This window comes from Orcinus orca, chromosome 10, assembly GCF_937001465.1.
Source record: "Orcinus orca chromosome 10, mOrcOrc1.1, whole genome shotgun sequence".
Classification (NCBI taxonomy): domain Eukaryota; kingdom Metazoa; phylum Chordata; class Mammalia; order Artiodactyla; family Delphinidae; genus Orcinus; species Orcinus orca.
In genome coordinates this window covers 32,003,179-32,016,790 of record NC_064568.1, presented here as the reverse complement: position 1 = coordinate 32,016,790, position 13,612 = coordinate 32,003,179, and the positions used below count along the sequence as shown (strand labels likewise).

General features: G+C 45.2%; 1 protein-coding gene across 1 annotated transcript in view; it reads right to left on the bottom strand.

The window, feature by feature from the left end:
• IL17RD (interleukin 17 receptor D) overlaps positions 1-13,612 on the bottom strand; it is a 67,086-nt gene that overhangs the window by 6,846 nt on the left and 46,628 nt on the right. The window contains exons 4-12 of the mRNA XM_004267939.3: positions 10,487-10,605; positions 9,854-9,974; positions 7,844-7,888; positions 7,607-7,758; positions 6,305-6,370; positions 5,377-5,431; positions 4,768-4,878; positions 3,795-3,979; positions 517-1,453 (exon numbers count right to left, since the gene is read on the bottom strand). Of these exons, the coding sequence (XP_004267987.1) occupies positions 517-1,453; positions 3,795-3,979; positions 4,768-4,878; positions 5,377-5,431; positions 6,305-6,370; positions 7,607-7,758; positions 7,844-7,888; positions 9,854-9,974; positions 10,487-10,605 (1,791 nt within the window). The remainder of the gene's footprint in view (positions 1-516; positions 1,454-3,794; positions 3,980-4,767; positions 4,879-5,376; positions 5,432-6,304; positions 6,371-7,606; positions 7,759-7,843; positions 7,889-9,853; positions 9,975-10,486; positions 10,606-13,612) is intronic.

Below are 13,612 nucleotides of genomic sequence, written 5' to 3'. Positions count from 1 at the left end.
ATGTGTTTGGTTTGGTTTTACAGTGTTTTTTTTTTTTAAGTCTTTATTGAATTTGTTACAATATTGCTTCTGTTTTATGTTTTGGTTTTCTTGGCCACGAGGCATGTGGGATCTTAGCTCCCTGACCAGAGATCTAACCAGCACCCCCTGCATTGGAAGGTGAAGTCTTAACCACTAGATCACCAGGGAAGTCCCGGGCCCAGTGTGTTTCGGCATTCAGATGTTTTCACAGTTTAGAAAGGCGACATAATGAACATACTGTATATTACATAAGATGGTACCAGGCAGCTCACCATAATTTATCAACAGTATTTCTGCAGCTCACACATGTGAACATTCCCATTACCTGGGATCAGCAGAGACTATGCATGGAGTTTTGTTACTTCCCACCGGGCTGCCGAATAAATTTGCACCGAAATTAGCAAAAAGCTTTCCTGGATTTTGGACTCATGGGGCAAGGCCGTGGCCTGCATCAGGAACCCGACCCACCGACCCTCCCGGCTCCGCGCGCCTTACCCACGCCTGATGAGGACGACAGGCTCTCCGTCAGCGAAGACGTCTCCGTCTGGTCCGTGGAGAGCCCTTCCATCAGGGGCAGGGACAATTCGGACGAAGGCACGGACGAGTCGTAGATGCCCGAGTCCCGTGGCATGTCCGAGGGGCCAGCAGCTTTCACCGCGTGCAGCAGGGGCCGCAAGACCGCGCTGGCGCCCGAAACGGGCCCAGCCTCCGCGTCTTCGTCCGGAGCGAACTGCGAGCCCTCAGAGTGCGGGTCGGCCGGCGCCCCGGAGCCAGCGGCCTCGGCCTTGAGACAGAAGTCGCTCTCCGGCCCTGGCTTGCACAGGACTTCGTTTAAAACCAAGCCTGAGTCAAACTTCTTCAGAACCGGTTCCCGGTAGCGGAGTGGGGGGAGATGGAAGGGAACAAACTGCTTCTCAAACCAGTCAGGCTCCTCGTCGATAAACTGGTGCATGTTGCAAATGGCGACGTACAGGGAGCGGCCCGATTTGCTCCGGAAGTAGTTCCTCCTGCTAATGCGTCCGGGGTGCAGCCCCGGCTCCTGGGGGCTGAGGTCCTGGGAATGCAGGTGGGAACAGAGCTGGGGAAGGTGGTCCATGAGTTTGTACTTGGTGCTCAGGTCCAGGACACCGGGAACGTCTCCCTCGCAGGAATAATCGAAGTAGACGGCGATGAACTTGCTGAGCGCCGTGGATGAGCTCTGCTTGGCTTGGCGGAGCTTCTCAGCGATGGTCGACACCGCCACCAGGAAGAGCTCCCCTTTCCCCGAGCCTCGGGCGCCTCCTTTGTGTTTGTAGTTCTTCTTGTCTACGAAGTATTTCATGCCTTTGGAACACACCACGATGATGAACTGGGACTCGTGGATCTTCTGGATGACCCATTCTCTCTGCCCTTCTCTGCAGAGGCTGAAGTCTTCCCACAAGTCCAGAGCGACCTGGAAAGGGAGCAGAGAACCTCACTCACCTGTACAGCTTAGAGAGTCGAGTGACAAGAATGGGAATGTTACAAGAAGGGCACATCATCTGCCCCAAATCATTACTAGCACTGCTATATGCAGGCTTCGGGTTGCCCAGTTCCAAGGAACAGCTAACATTCCATGGGCGACCGTCACACACAGGCCCTCTGTATCATGCCCTCATTTTAGCATAATGTGGGATCTTTACCACTCCCACCCTACAAAGAGACAGAAGCACAGAGCGTCTAGCAACCCACCAAAGTTACATATTACATGTGGGGCCTTCAACTGACTTAGAGTGTGATAGGGAGCATGGAATACAGAGGCAGTGGGAGTGGGTCTATCTGATGAGCGAGGCTGCCTGGATGGGGGGCAGATCCTGGAGAGAGAACTGGAAGGTGGTGATAGACGGGTGTGGGTGAGGGATCTCAAAGTGGGCTGGGAAATGGGGTTCAGGTCTGGATGCCAGAGTCACCCACCCATGCTGCTGGCTGACTCAATGACAGAGTGTGACTGACAAAGAGGACCTCCCTGGCCTCTCACACAGCCCTGGAGTCAGCCTACTGTTTACCAGGTGATCAGTGCATGGAGAGGAAGGTGATGAGCTGCCGTAACATGGCCATTCTGGTTCACTCACTTGGAGTGACCGGCACCTCTCACCACTTCTCAGCAGTCTACAGGGCCACATCCCTACGAGACCCCTACGAGGCCTTTAACCCCTAGGGGAGGTCTCATAGGGAGTCTGGGGTGGGGCACTGACAAAGAAAAGAACACAAGGTATGCGTGGCCCCTCAGAGGGCTTCCCCTTCTCAGACCATCTTCATCTGATTCTGCTGAAAACGTCTCAGCAATTATATCAGCCTCTTTCCTTCTGTAGTTCAGAAATTAACTCTCAGTGCCTATGACAGTCACTTATGTGGAAGGGGGCTCTGAGATGACTTTGCCTTCCTCTTTTGCTCTAAAGTGTTACCAAGGGAAGAAAGCCCCCAACATCCCTCCAGCTGCTGAAAATAATCCTGAATTGTCTTACATTTTCCGTAATTCCCACTAACACTACGCATTCTGAAAGCTAACTGGGAATATATACTAAGCACTTTAAAAATGTTCCTGTCTGACCCAGCAATTCCATTTCCGGGTATCCACCACTGGAATGGGGCAAAATTGAAATAATGAGATGTTTAACAATTAGAAAAAACTCAATTATGGTGAATCACTAATATGGATCAAGAGTCTGTTTAAAACTGCTGTTTACAGAGAACTGCTAAGAGTGTAAAAAGTTACTGAGTGAAGAGACAGAAAAAAATAATTCCAATCCATCCAAAATGCACATCTATATGTACGAGTTCATCTATGCAGAAAAAGACTAGAAGGAAATACAGCAGTTTTAACTGTGGTTCCTCTATTCTCCAGGTTAAGATTACCATCCATTTTGAAATTTGTCATCCTTTTCTAGTTTCCAAATTTTCTATTACACTCATAACTGGAAGGCTTCCCCCCGCCCCCGAGGCTAGTCACTTACAAAGCAGAGCAGAAGGGTTGTCAGTATCTGAAGACTGTGTGCCACCTGCGGGTCCGCACCAGTTTTTCAGTACACAGGCTGATCTGCCAACGTCTAGACCTTCATATATTAGGAAACCCGGCCAGCCTTGTAAACATGCTTAACTGACACTAGGGGACAGCCTCACCATGTGGAGAGAGTCTAAGAAACCCACCAGTCCTCAGTTTCAAAGCACAAATAACTTCCAATTACACAATTATTGTACAATTCTTGCATTTGTAAGAAACAGTGTGCCTTCCATGAGAGCTTCAAACTTCACTCTAAAACGAACACTATGACATTATAGAAAAGCTACATATTAACAGCTTAATTCAAGAGAACAGGCAAGAAACCAGAGGAAACCATTTGAGTACTTAACATATTATTGTTTTCCCTTATTAGCCAAGCTCCCCCTCCAAAACTGTCTAAACTCGCCTCTTTACTTGCCATTCTCTCTTTGACCCTCCAGTGCTCTCCAGGATGTCTTGAGTGACCTCCTCCCACTGGCCCCACTGCACGCTCCCAGGGCAGCTGCCATTTCCTCCACCATCCTGTCCCCCATTCCCCTGAGGTCTTTTTAATGCTTAAAACACTTCCTGCCAGGTGGGTGCCACTCAAGGCTTTTGAGCAGGAGTATGTCAGGGTTAGAACTAAGTGTCAGCAAACATTTAGTGCTGGTGATGGGTAGGCCAGGCTGAAAGAAGAGTGCAAGGCTGACCCTAGTTTGGAAGCTAGGCATTTAGCACATGTCCCACCCAGAAAAAAAGACTTTAGATTCCTCACCTCACAGCCACAGAAGTCCTGGAGGAAGTAGGCAAAACACTGGACGACGTTCATGTGATTCTGGCCATCTTTACTGGAATAGCAGAGGAAGACCTTGGGCCGTGGCCGGAGCCTCTCCCTGGGAAGTGCCGTGATGTGCGTGGAGGACTCAGAACCCTCTTCATCTAAATGTGAATATATATTTTCTAAAGTGGAAAAGAAGATAGGGTTGGCTCCCACGAGCAAAGCTCTGTCCTGTTCCCTACGACTCGGGACCTAATGCTGTCTTCAAGAAACAACAGTCACCATGTCACCTAGAGCACTCCCAGCTCCCTAATTCCACCAGCCCCTTGGGTCACCTCTGGGAATGGGACAGCTAGTTTCTGCAGTGGAGCCAAAAATGGACAAAATTTGTTCTTCACCTGAAACTGACCTCAGGCAAGCCAAGAGCACTGCAGCACCACCCCACCCTCTTGCAACTGAGTGCACCTACTACATCATTAAGCATCAGCAGAGGTGACCTTCTTTAAAACAAAAAAACTTTCATTGAAGGGTTTTTTTTTTGGTACAAATTACAAAGGTAAAGTCCATAAATCTTAAGAGTACATCTCAATAACTTTTATCTAAGAATACACCTGTGTAACCGCCACTCAGATTAAGATATATTTCTAAGTTCCCCAGAAGCTTCTCTCCCGACGTCAGACTTCTATAAGTGATAAAGCTCTACCTCTTCCCTTACTCACACCTTTAGTCTTCCTTTATGCTCGTGAATTTACCATCCTGAGTTTGAGAAGAGAAGTATGCCTGTCCTTTTAGTGGCTCCTGAGGTTAAAAGTCAAATTTTTTAATTCTGGGAACTACAGCAGCCAGGGAACTCACTACAGGAGCTGTGTGGCTTCCCAGTCGCCTGCCTGGAGGGACCAAGTGCTGCCAGTCTCCCTCTGTTGGCCCTAGACCTACCAATATAGGAAGAACACACCACACAAAGATATACCTTGCTGCTTCTTGCGGCACATCACCGTGAACAGCGTCGCAAATGCCGATATGACAACCAGCGGCACAGTGATGGCAACAGCTCTGATGGGCCCAGCCCATTGGGAATACACTGGGAAATTTCAAAGGGAAGGCTTTTAGACTTAAGCAGTATAACAGGTTCAAAGAGAAACAATTTTTTTTCATTTTTAAACATAAGCCACATAACAGGTTCTAAGACTCCTTGACCACTTTTCTCTAGTACCGATTTGGTGATTATAAAAGTATTCATTTTAAAAGACTGTAGAAGACAATTCAGTAGTTAGAGTCCGCTGAGACAATAAATACCTTTGAGTGAGAATTTGCCTAGGGAAATCTCCCCTCCTACCACTTTTCTTCTGAGGACAATTGACTATTTATCTGGTCCCAGCAACACACACAACACCCTGGCTTTGATCTTCTGGGCGTCAACATTAGGGTGGAAGGAAAGTCAGATTTGATGGAACATCATTTAAGAGTGAGGAGCTCAAGTGTTTTCTTTTTGTAAACCATGAAGTACAGAAAGCATCGAATACCTTGGTCCACTCTGTAGTCCAGAGGCAGCATTTCCAACAAACAAACAAAATCTTACCTGGTTTTAAGGCATAATGCATCACTTTTCTTGTCATATTACTGTCATCCACCAGCTGCAAAACAGAGGATGCTGTATTACTTTTTTTAAGTGATAGCATCTCAACAGATTTCATTCATTCTTCCATCTGTGGGCAGTGGGGCGAGGGAGAGGAGAGCTGCTGCGGCCTGTGATCATTTTCAAGCTGAGATTAGATATTAAGAGTCAGATTCCTCTCTATATATACCAACCAATACTAATATATATAGGATGGATAAACAACAAGGTCTTACTATATAGCACAGGGAACTACATTCAATATCCTGTGATAAACCGTAATGGAAAAGAATATGAAAAAGAATATAGGGACTTCCCTGGTGGTCCAGTGGTTAAGACTCCATCTTCCAAGGCAGGGGATGACAGTTCAATCCCTGGTCGGGGAACTAAGATCCCACATGCCGCGGGGCAACTAAGCCCACAACTTCTGAGCCTGCACACCTCAACTAGAGAGCCCGCGTGCCGCAACTACAGGGCCCACGCGCTTTGGAGCCTGCGCTCTGGAGCCCATGAGAGACGCTCACATGCCACAATGAAAGATCCCACGTGCCGCAATTAAGACCCAACTCAGCCAATAAGTAAGTAAGTAAATAAATAAATAAATAAATAAGTAAATAAGAATATATAGGGAATTCCCTGGTGGTCCAGTGTTTGGGGCTCCATGCTTCCACTGCAGGGGGCATGGGTTCAATCCCTGGTCAGGGAACTAAGATCCCACACGCCATGCAGCATAGCCAAAAAAATTTTTTTAATTAAAAAAAAAAGAATATATATATTTATAACTGAGTCACTTTGCTGTACAACAAAAATTAACACAATATTGTAAATCAACTATACTTCAATAAAATTTAAAAAGAATAAAAATAATAGGGCTTTCTTGAGTTGTACGTACCTCAATTATATAATCCCCAGGAGATACATTTTGAAGGAGGCAGCTGGTTGTCTCTGTATTTTGCTCCTGCAAAGAAACAAATAACACTTTAAAACTTTCTTCTTAGATAAAGGTCATCGGGACCCCTCTCTTCTGTCCTAGAACTGAAGGAGCCTTGCCACCAGTTTCAGTCATGTTTTCAGAAGATGTCAGTTGGAACAGAAAGCAACTGTGCTTATCTGCCAGGGTATCTGAACTTCATTTTGATAAAAGGCCCAGGAGAGCCTGGGACCCCTGTCATATTCTATGCTTGGCTGGTGGTGCCCTGAGCAGCAATTTTTTATTTGAAGACAAAGAAACCAATTAGGATACCTTTTACTTAATAAAAGGATGGGGAAAGAAACTACACTTCCATGTTTGTGCATATTTTATTTGCTATAATTTTAACTTGAGCGGAAGGTCAGTGACAGAGGTAACAGCCAGCAGGAAGACAGAACTCGACACAAAGGAGCACATCTACTTCTGCCACTATGACCAAAAACCTCTCTTGGGGCTCTCATGGGATAATCTAGCAGTCTTGTGAACTTCCACGAAACATTTCCCACACCCCCGACCACCTCTAGTTTAAGAACTTGGTTACTGAATTTCTACTTCACCTTGGCCTCTGTGTAAAATCACTAGCCACTGACATGCTAGTGGCTTGGCTCCTAGATGTGTTTTTTTTCACTTACTAACTGTGAGGCCTTCAGCAGCAGTCCAGGTGACCTCCCTGGGCCACAGGTTCCCCAGCTCTAAAGTGGGGATAACAGCAGCCTTTGTTCCATTGAGCTGTAAGGATTCAATGACCACAAAGCTTGGTAACTAGCACACAGTGAGCACCTGATTCATGCTTAAAATATGGAAGAACAGGGACTTCCCTGATGGTGCAGCGGCTAAGACTCCACGCTCCCAGTGCAGGGGGCCCGGGTTCGATCCCTGGTCAGGGAACTAGATCCTGCATGCTAAAACTAAGACCTGGCACAGCCAAATAAATAAATATTAAAAATTAAAATACAGAATAGACCACAACTACTTCATTGTTTCAGTTCCTTGGTAATACTTTATCTGCTACATCTCCACTGGGACAGCTACGGTAGAGATAACTAGGGAGTGAGGGATGACTCAGGATGGCCCTGAGACGCACCCAGTGATAACATTCTGGAGTGTCTACCAACTGCTCAGAATCCACAAAGCCTAATGTTCACATTGAACCATCCAAATTCCAGGGCCCCAGGGGTCATTTTAAAACACAGAGTATTCCTTTATGCACAACTAGCAGCTCACCTGTTTACAGGTCTTTCGCTTGAAGGGTCCTTCATGCTTGAGCTTATAATGAAGATAGAAGAAACGGAAGCCAAAGGCGTGGGGTGCGTGGTCGAAGGACACCTGCATGTCTGAACCGTGCTGGGTGATGTTGAGGTTCCGAGGCTTCCAGACTGGGAGGAGGAAGGACCAGAGTGAGCGTCCTGAGGCTGCCCCGACACCACTAGAGACTTGACAGACAAGGACAGCTATACTTACAGGGTTTACAGGCCAGGTTGTCCGGCTGCAATAGCAGGTCACAGGCTATTAAGAAAGATGCGTATTTTTAGTTTTAGCACAGTTTGACATTTTCCTCATCCAACAATTCAATACAATATAAATATATGGCACTGGGTATTGCTGGAAAGAATGTAAAATGCATCAACTGCATCAACTCAACAATGATTTTCAGTAAAGCCCAGTTGTATTTTATGAAAATTTGAATTGTACAATATAAAAGTATTAATGCAGTTCACTTTATGCCACATAAATGGAAACAATATTAAAGTCAGCCAGATTTTAAAAGCTTCTTAAAGGCCACAGCCAAAGACAGCAAGACCTATGTTCATGCTTCTGCCCCATGGGGACCCTGTTTTAGCTGTAGACAGAAATGATGCCATTCCCTGCCCCACTGTAAACTGTTTAGGCACAAGAGAACTTTAGAGTGATCCTGATAATTTATCTTGAGGTTATTTTAACCTTAGCTATAGCACTCTAACTTTTGATGGAATCTTTTTGATGGAATCTAAAAATGACATCCAAGCATCTACTAAGTAGTAGCAACAGTACTGAAAACCAGGCAGCAAAGGCAGTAGCTTTGAAATAGGATTTAAATGTGATAAAAACACAAGAGAGGCACTATATGCCATGTTGCTAACCCAAGGAGAACCCTCTGGAAAATGATCTTACAATGCCAAGAAAATCAAAGGCAGCATCAAGGTCACAATGCACTGAAATGGTGATAAATGCACCACCTGCCTCACCCCAAAATGGACATTGATTCCAATGAGGAAAATTAAATCTTAAAGTAGGCGAGTTTTGATTTAAGCAAGCTTTCCATAAACACGTTCTTTGAACCCTCTATCTGGTTGTTATGTGTAAGGCATCGAAAGATGCTGTACAACGTACATGGTCTCTGCCCTATGGAATCTTATTTTAATTAAGAAAATGAAATCAACTGTTATGAAATGACTTTGCTGCATAGAAAACAACCACAGTTTAAAAAAAAAGAAAAGAAAAGAAAAGAAGGAAACCACCAGAGTAAGAATTCTGCAAAGGGAAGCACGGATGTAGGCTGGCGTTGAGAACAAAAACATCACAGAGGGATGAGGACGGCAAGCAGGCCACATAGGAGGGGGTGTCAGATTGGACAACCATCCAAGGCCTGGAAAGACGGACCAAGAAAGCAAGAGGGAAACACTGGGGTCCAGAATGCCAGGGCACCAAATTCATCAGCAATTCAGGCCGATGAAAGGCACACCACACTGTGTGCAGAACAGATGGAAAGGGAGAGCCCAACAGAGAAGGGAATCCAGCATGGTTGGCTTGAGAGTGTGTACTCCAGAGTCAGGCTCCTTGGGGCTCAAATCCCAGCTCCCAACAGGCCCTTTAACATCTCTATGTGTGATTCCACATCTAATAAGTGGGGATGGTAAGATTAAGTTCTTTGGAGGGTTGCCATGGAGGTAAACTGCATTAATATTTGGAAAATATTTAGAACAGAGCATTAATATTTGCAAAGCATTTATTTAACATAGATGTTAAATAAATAAACTTTCTAGAACGAGGTAACCTCAGGGATACTGCTTAATTTTCTTAATCTAATCCTGAAAATGACAGGCAATCACTCACAGAGGCCACCCTCCTGATGACAGGTACACAATAGAATCATTTCATGCTCTACCCTTTACCTTGAAATCAACTTATATTTTGTATTCCGGTTTTTTTTTTATCAAAGTATTTTAATACATGGCTGCCTTACAGCACCTTCAAAAAAATCAACCACCATGTCTACTCCAGAACAAGCCAGGAATGGGTATCTCTGGTTAGATGCACACTGCCTGGGCCAAATCTTAATTCTAAAAGTTGCTTTTCTGAATGCTTTTTCTTTTTCCCATGCTAGTTTCATACTAGTATTTCATGTGCTCTTGAACACATCGCTGTCGAAAAGTCATTAAAAGCCGGAGAAATGTCTCCCCACAGCAAACAGGCAGGGAAGACCATACTCACTGCGGGTTCTGAAGAAGAAAGGGTGATAATTGCTTTCATTTTTAATGGAAGGAAAAGGGACAATCTTTACAAAGTAATCTGTTTCAAATTTCATATTCAGGAAAGGTTGAGATTCCACTCCCTAAAAGGGAACAAAAATACATGTGATGTCACGGAGAAATCACCCACCCCTCCACCTACATGCGAGAGCTCCGGTCTGCCCTGACGGTCACACAGACACAGTTCTAGGGCTGGGGGACGTGTTGCAGGGGGGAAGGAGGAAGTCCAGAAAGTTTCCTTTCTGGACCAAGTTTAGGTTTGGACCCCTAACTGAAAAGGAAGATGGGCACCACTGTCTGTTCTTTGGCAATGAAGCTGTGGCACAAAGTTGGTGGGGAGGAGCCTACATCCACTCCTGAGGGCTCAAAGCCACCTTCCAGGGCTGCTGCTCCAGCGTGTAACCTGAGAGGTGTGTTTGTTTACCACCAAGAGGTGCTGGAGGGTTTCTGGGAGTGCAGAGCAGGATCGCCCACCTTGGCAGGTGGGGTGGACCCCACAGCCCCTTCTCCTCCAGTTTCACAGGCTTTCAATGGACCATTCAGCCCCCAGAACAATAGTGTGTCTTCAGGAGCACATTCCCCGCGTGTGACTTACAGCTCGTTTGAAGCTACTGTTGAGCTGCTTCGGGTCCTTTAGAATCAGTTGTTGGCACTGTCTTCCCTCTGACTTCAGCTCCTCCAGTATTACCCGAAATCCTTTTAGGAATTCGATGCCTAAGCAAAGCAGAATGCTTTTATTAAAAGTGGACCTAATTACTTCTGAACGCACTTTCCTCCCTCCAAGATTACCATCCTCTCCACCTACACAACAGAGTTAAAGGAATTCTAACTCTAGCCGGAATATCTGAGTGTACAGAAAGGAAAAATAAATACCCTGCATTCCTCTGGTACAGGCCAGGTGATTTGCTCTTTCCCACCATTACTAATTAATAAATCTCTCATCCAGCCAGCCAGTGCACAAACGCCCATTGCCTCTATGACATGAGGGTTCATATATTTAGACTCAAGTCACAATTGATCATAAAAGTCTGCAGTGGAATATATAATTTCTAGGTCATTAAACAAGGTGTATTCAGCTGATGATCATTCCCAGTGCTGACCAGGGACTCCCCCCAAACCATGTTTCAAATACTTTCCGTTTTAGTCCTATATTTGCTTGCATGTTTCACTGAGCAACGGAGAAAATTCCCAACAAAGTGTGTGTCTGCACACAAGGGGTTCCTAGGCTTGAGATTAAATAGCTTAGGAGAATGCCTATGTGAGTTACAAAGCGGTTCTTGCTCTAATCATGCCTGAAAGGCCGACACCCAAGAGCTGCCCAGTGTGTGCTCTTCATACAGCCCTCAGAGGCCCCGAGACGCCCACAGCGCCGCTGAAAGGCACCGGCCCAGCCTCCCGCCACCTGAGCTTCCCCTGCTGCACGTCCAACTAGCTGCTTTCAAAAGGATTAAGCTCTGATGGCCACGAGAGCCGGTACTGGGGCTTCGTATCCCATGGAGACTGGAGTGGTCCAACTGCAGCTGGAGCTCCCCGAAGCCGGCCTCAATTGGTGAGATATCGATTTCGCATTCTTTCGGAACACTAGACAAGGAGACATTTTCAACCCTTCCCCTCCCAGGGCAAGAATAATTACACAGGATGCAATTAACCAGGTGGGAAAATTATCAATGGCAAAGGCCAGGGAAATCTTTTTCTCCTTCGAATAGGTTCTGCAATCCTGTAATTATTTAATGAAGAGCACATATTTTATGGTGGGAAAGGCAAAGGAGCTACAATTAGAGCTTCGCCATTTAGGGGGTCAGAGGACAGAGTGCGCAAGTACGGACCCTGCCATGTTGTATTATTTCAAGTACAAAGCTTCCTGCGGGGCTGAGTGCTGGCTGATCCACAGTCCGAGATTCACACATGCTGACAAGATCTAAGGTTTTTGACCAGCAACTATTTAGTAGCTCTCACAGGAACTTGTCTTTTGAGATCCCCCCTTCCCCACAAAGATTTTTGAACAAATCCTTATTATTTATACTAAGATTTGATTCATTCAATGGCCCCAGAACTGTTTAACAAAAGCCAGGTGATTAATATGATTATAAGACTGTACATCTCACAATTACATAAAAACACATCTGCTGGGGTGGGAGTGGATGATTCTAGTTCTTATCTTTAAAAGACCTGCCTAGAAAACCACTATACCAAGTATGGGAGTGGAAGTAGAGGCAGTAAATGTAAATCTTATATCATAGTAACACCTGTATCACAATACTGTTAACATCTTGTAGTTATATAATGTTTAGCAATTTTATACAGCAGTTTCCCATAAAGGAACTTACTTACTCCTCATCATTTAACTCATAAAATCCTCACAACCACAGGAGGAAGGTATTATTGTCCCCACTTTATAGATGAGGAAACCGAGGTATATAAACACTAAATGACTTGCCCAGGGTCACAGAGGGATCAAATGGCAGAGATGGGATCAAACCCAGAGTGCTCTTAACCCATATGCTTTTCTGTCTCCCAAGGAGTCTCCTTGTTAGAACCTCATAGAAACTGATAGAACCTGTCCAGCCATTCCCACCCACAAACCATCATGCAGAAAAAGCACATCTTTCTGCCTTCACTGTTCCACATCTCCGTTTTCCTCACATCTCTTACTTTCATTCTAAAGAGGGAGCCTGCAATGTGTCAGGCCAACCCCTTAACCGTTTAGCTTTATGTTGGAATGACTATTTCTCTCTTATCCACAGAGGATATTTTTCTTTTTAAATGTTAAGGTAATGTTCTTTTTGGAAAACCCATTGGGTTCAGACCCAGCAGTATTTACATGGATTAGTGAGTCAGGCCCACAGGTCTGATCCATCCTCCCTGTCTCTGTACTGAATCTGGTTCCTCTGAGATTTATCTCATTCAGATTAAGAAATTCAGAATTTATTTTACTTTTCCCTTGGTCAGATTTTTTTTTTGGTTTTTTTTTTTGCGATACGCGGGCCTCTCAGTGCTGTGGCCTCTCCGCTTGCGGAGCACAGGCTCCGGACGCACAGGCTCAGCGGCCATGGCTCACGGGCCAAGCCGCTCCACAGCATGCGGGATCCTCCTGGACCGGGGCACGAACCCGTGTCCCCTGCATCGGCAGGCGGACGCCTAACCACTGCACCACCAGGGAAGCCCCAGATTTTTTTTTTTAATTCTAAGATTCGGTGGCAACGTCCAAGGAGCAGACCTGAGGACCAGGTTCTGATGATGATAAAAACAGCCACTGTTTTTTATTTTTTTATTTTTATTTTTTATTTTTTTTTTCAGCCACTGTTTTTTAAGAGCTCTCTTTAGAAATGTACCATATGTGTCTCTAATTCTTTTTCTTTTTTCTTTCTTTGTTCTTTTTTTTTTTTACTCTTAACAGGTTTATTGCAGCATAGTTGGCATACAATTAACTTCATATTACAGAGAACAATTTCATACACTTTGACATATATGTACATCCATGAAACTGTCATCACAATCAAGATAATGAACTTATCTATCACCTCCCAAGTCTTCCTCATGCCTCTACAGAGGCCCTCCCACCCCTGTTCCCAGGCAATCACCAACCTGCTTTTTGCCACTAAAGCTTTGTTTGTATTTTATTGAATGTGTCATCACTCAGCATGCACTTTTTGGTCTTGCTGATTTCACTCAGAAAAATTACTTTGAAATTCATCCATGTTGTTAGGTATATCACTATTCC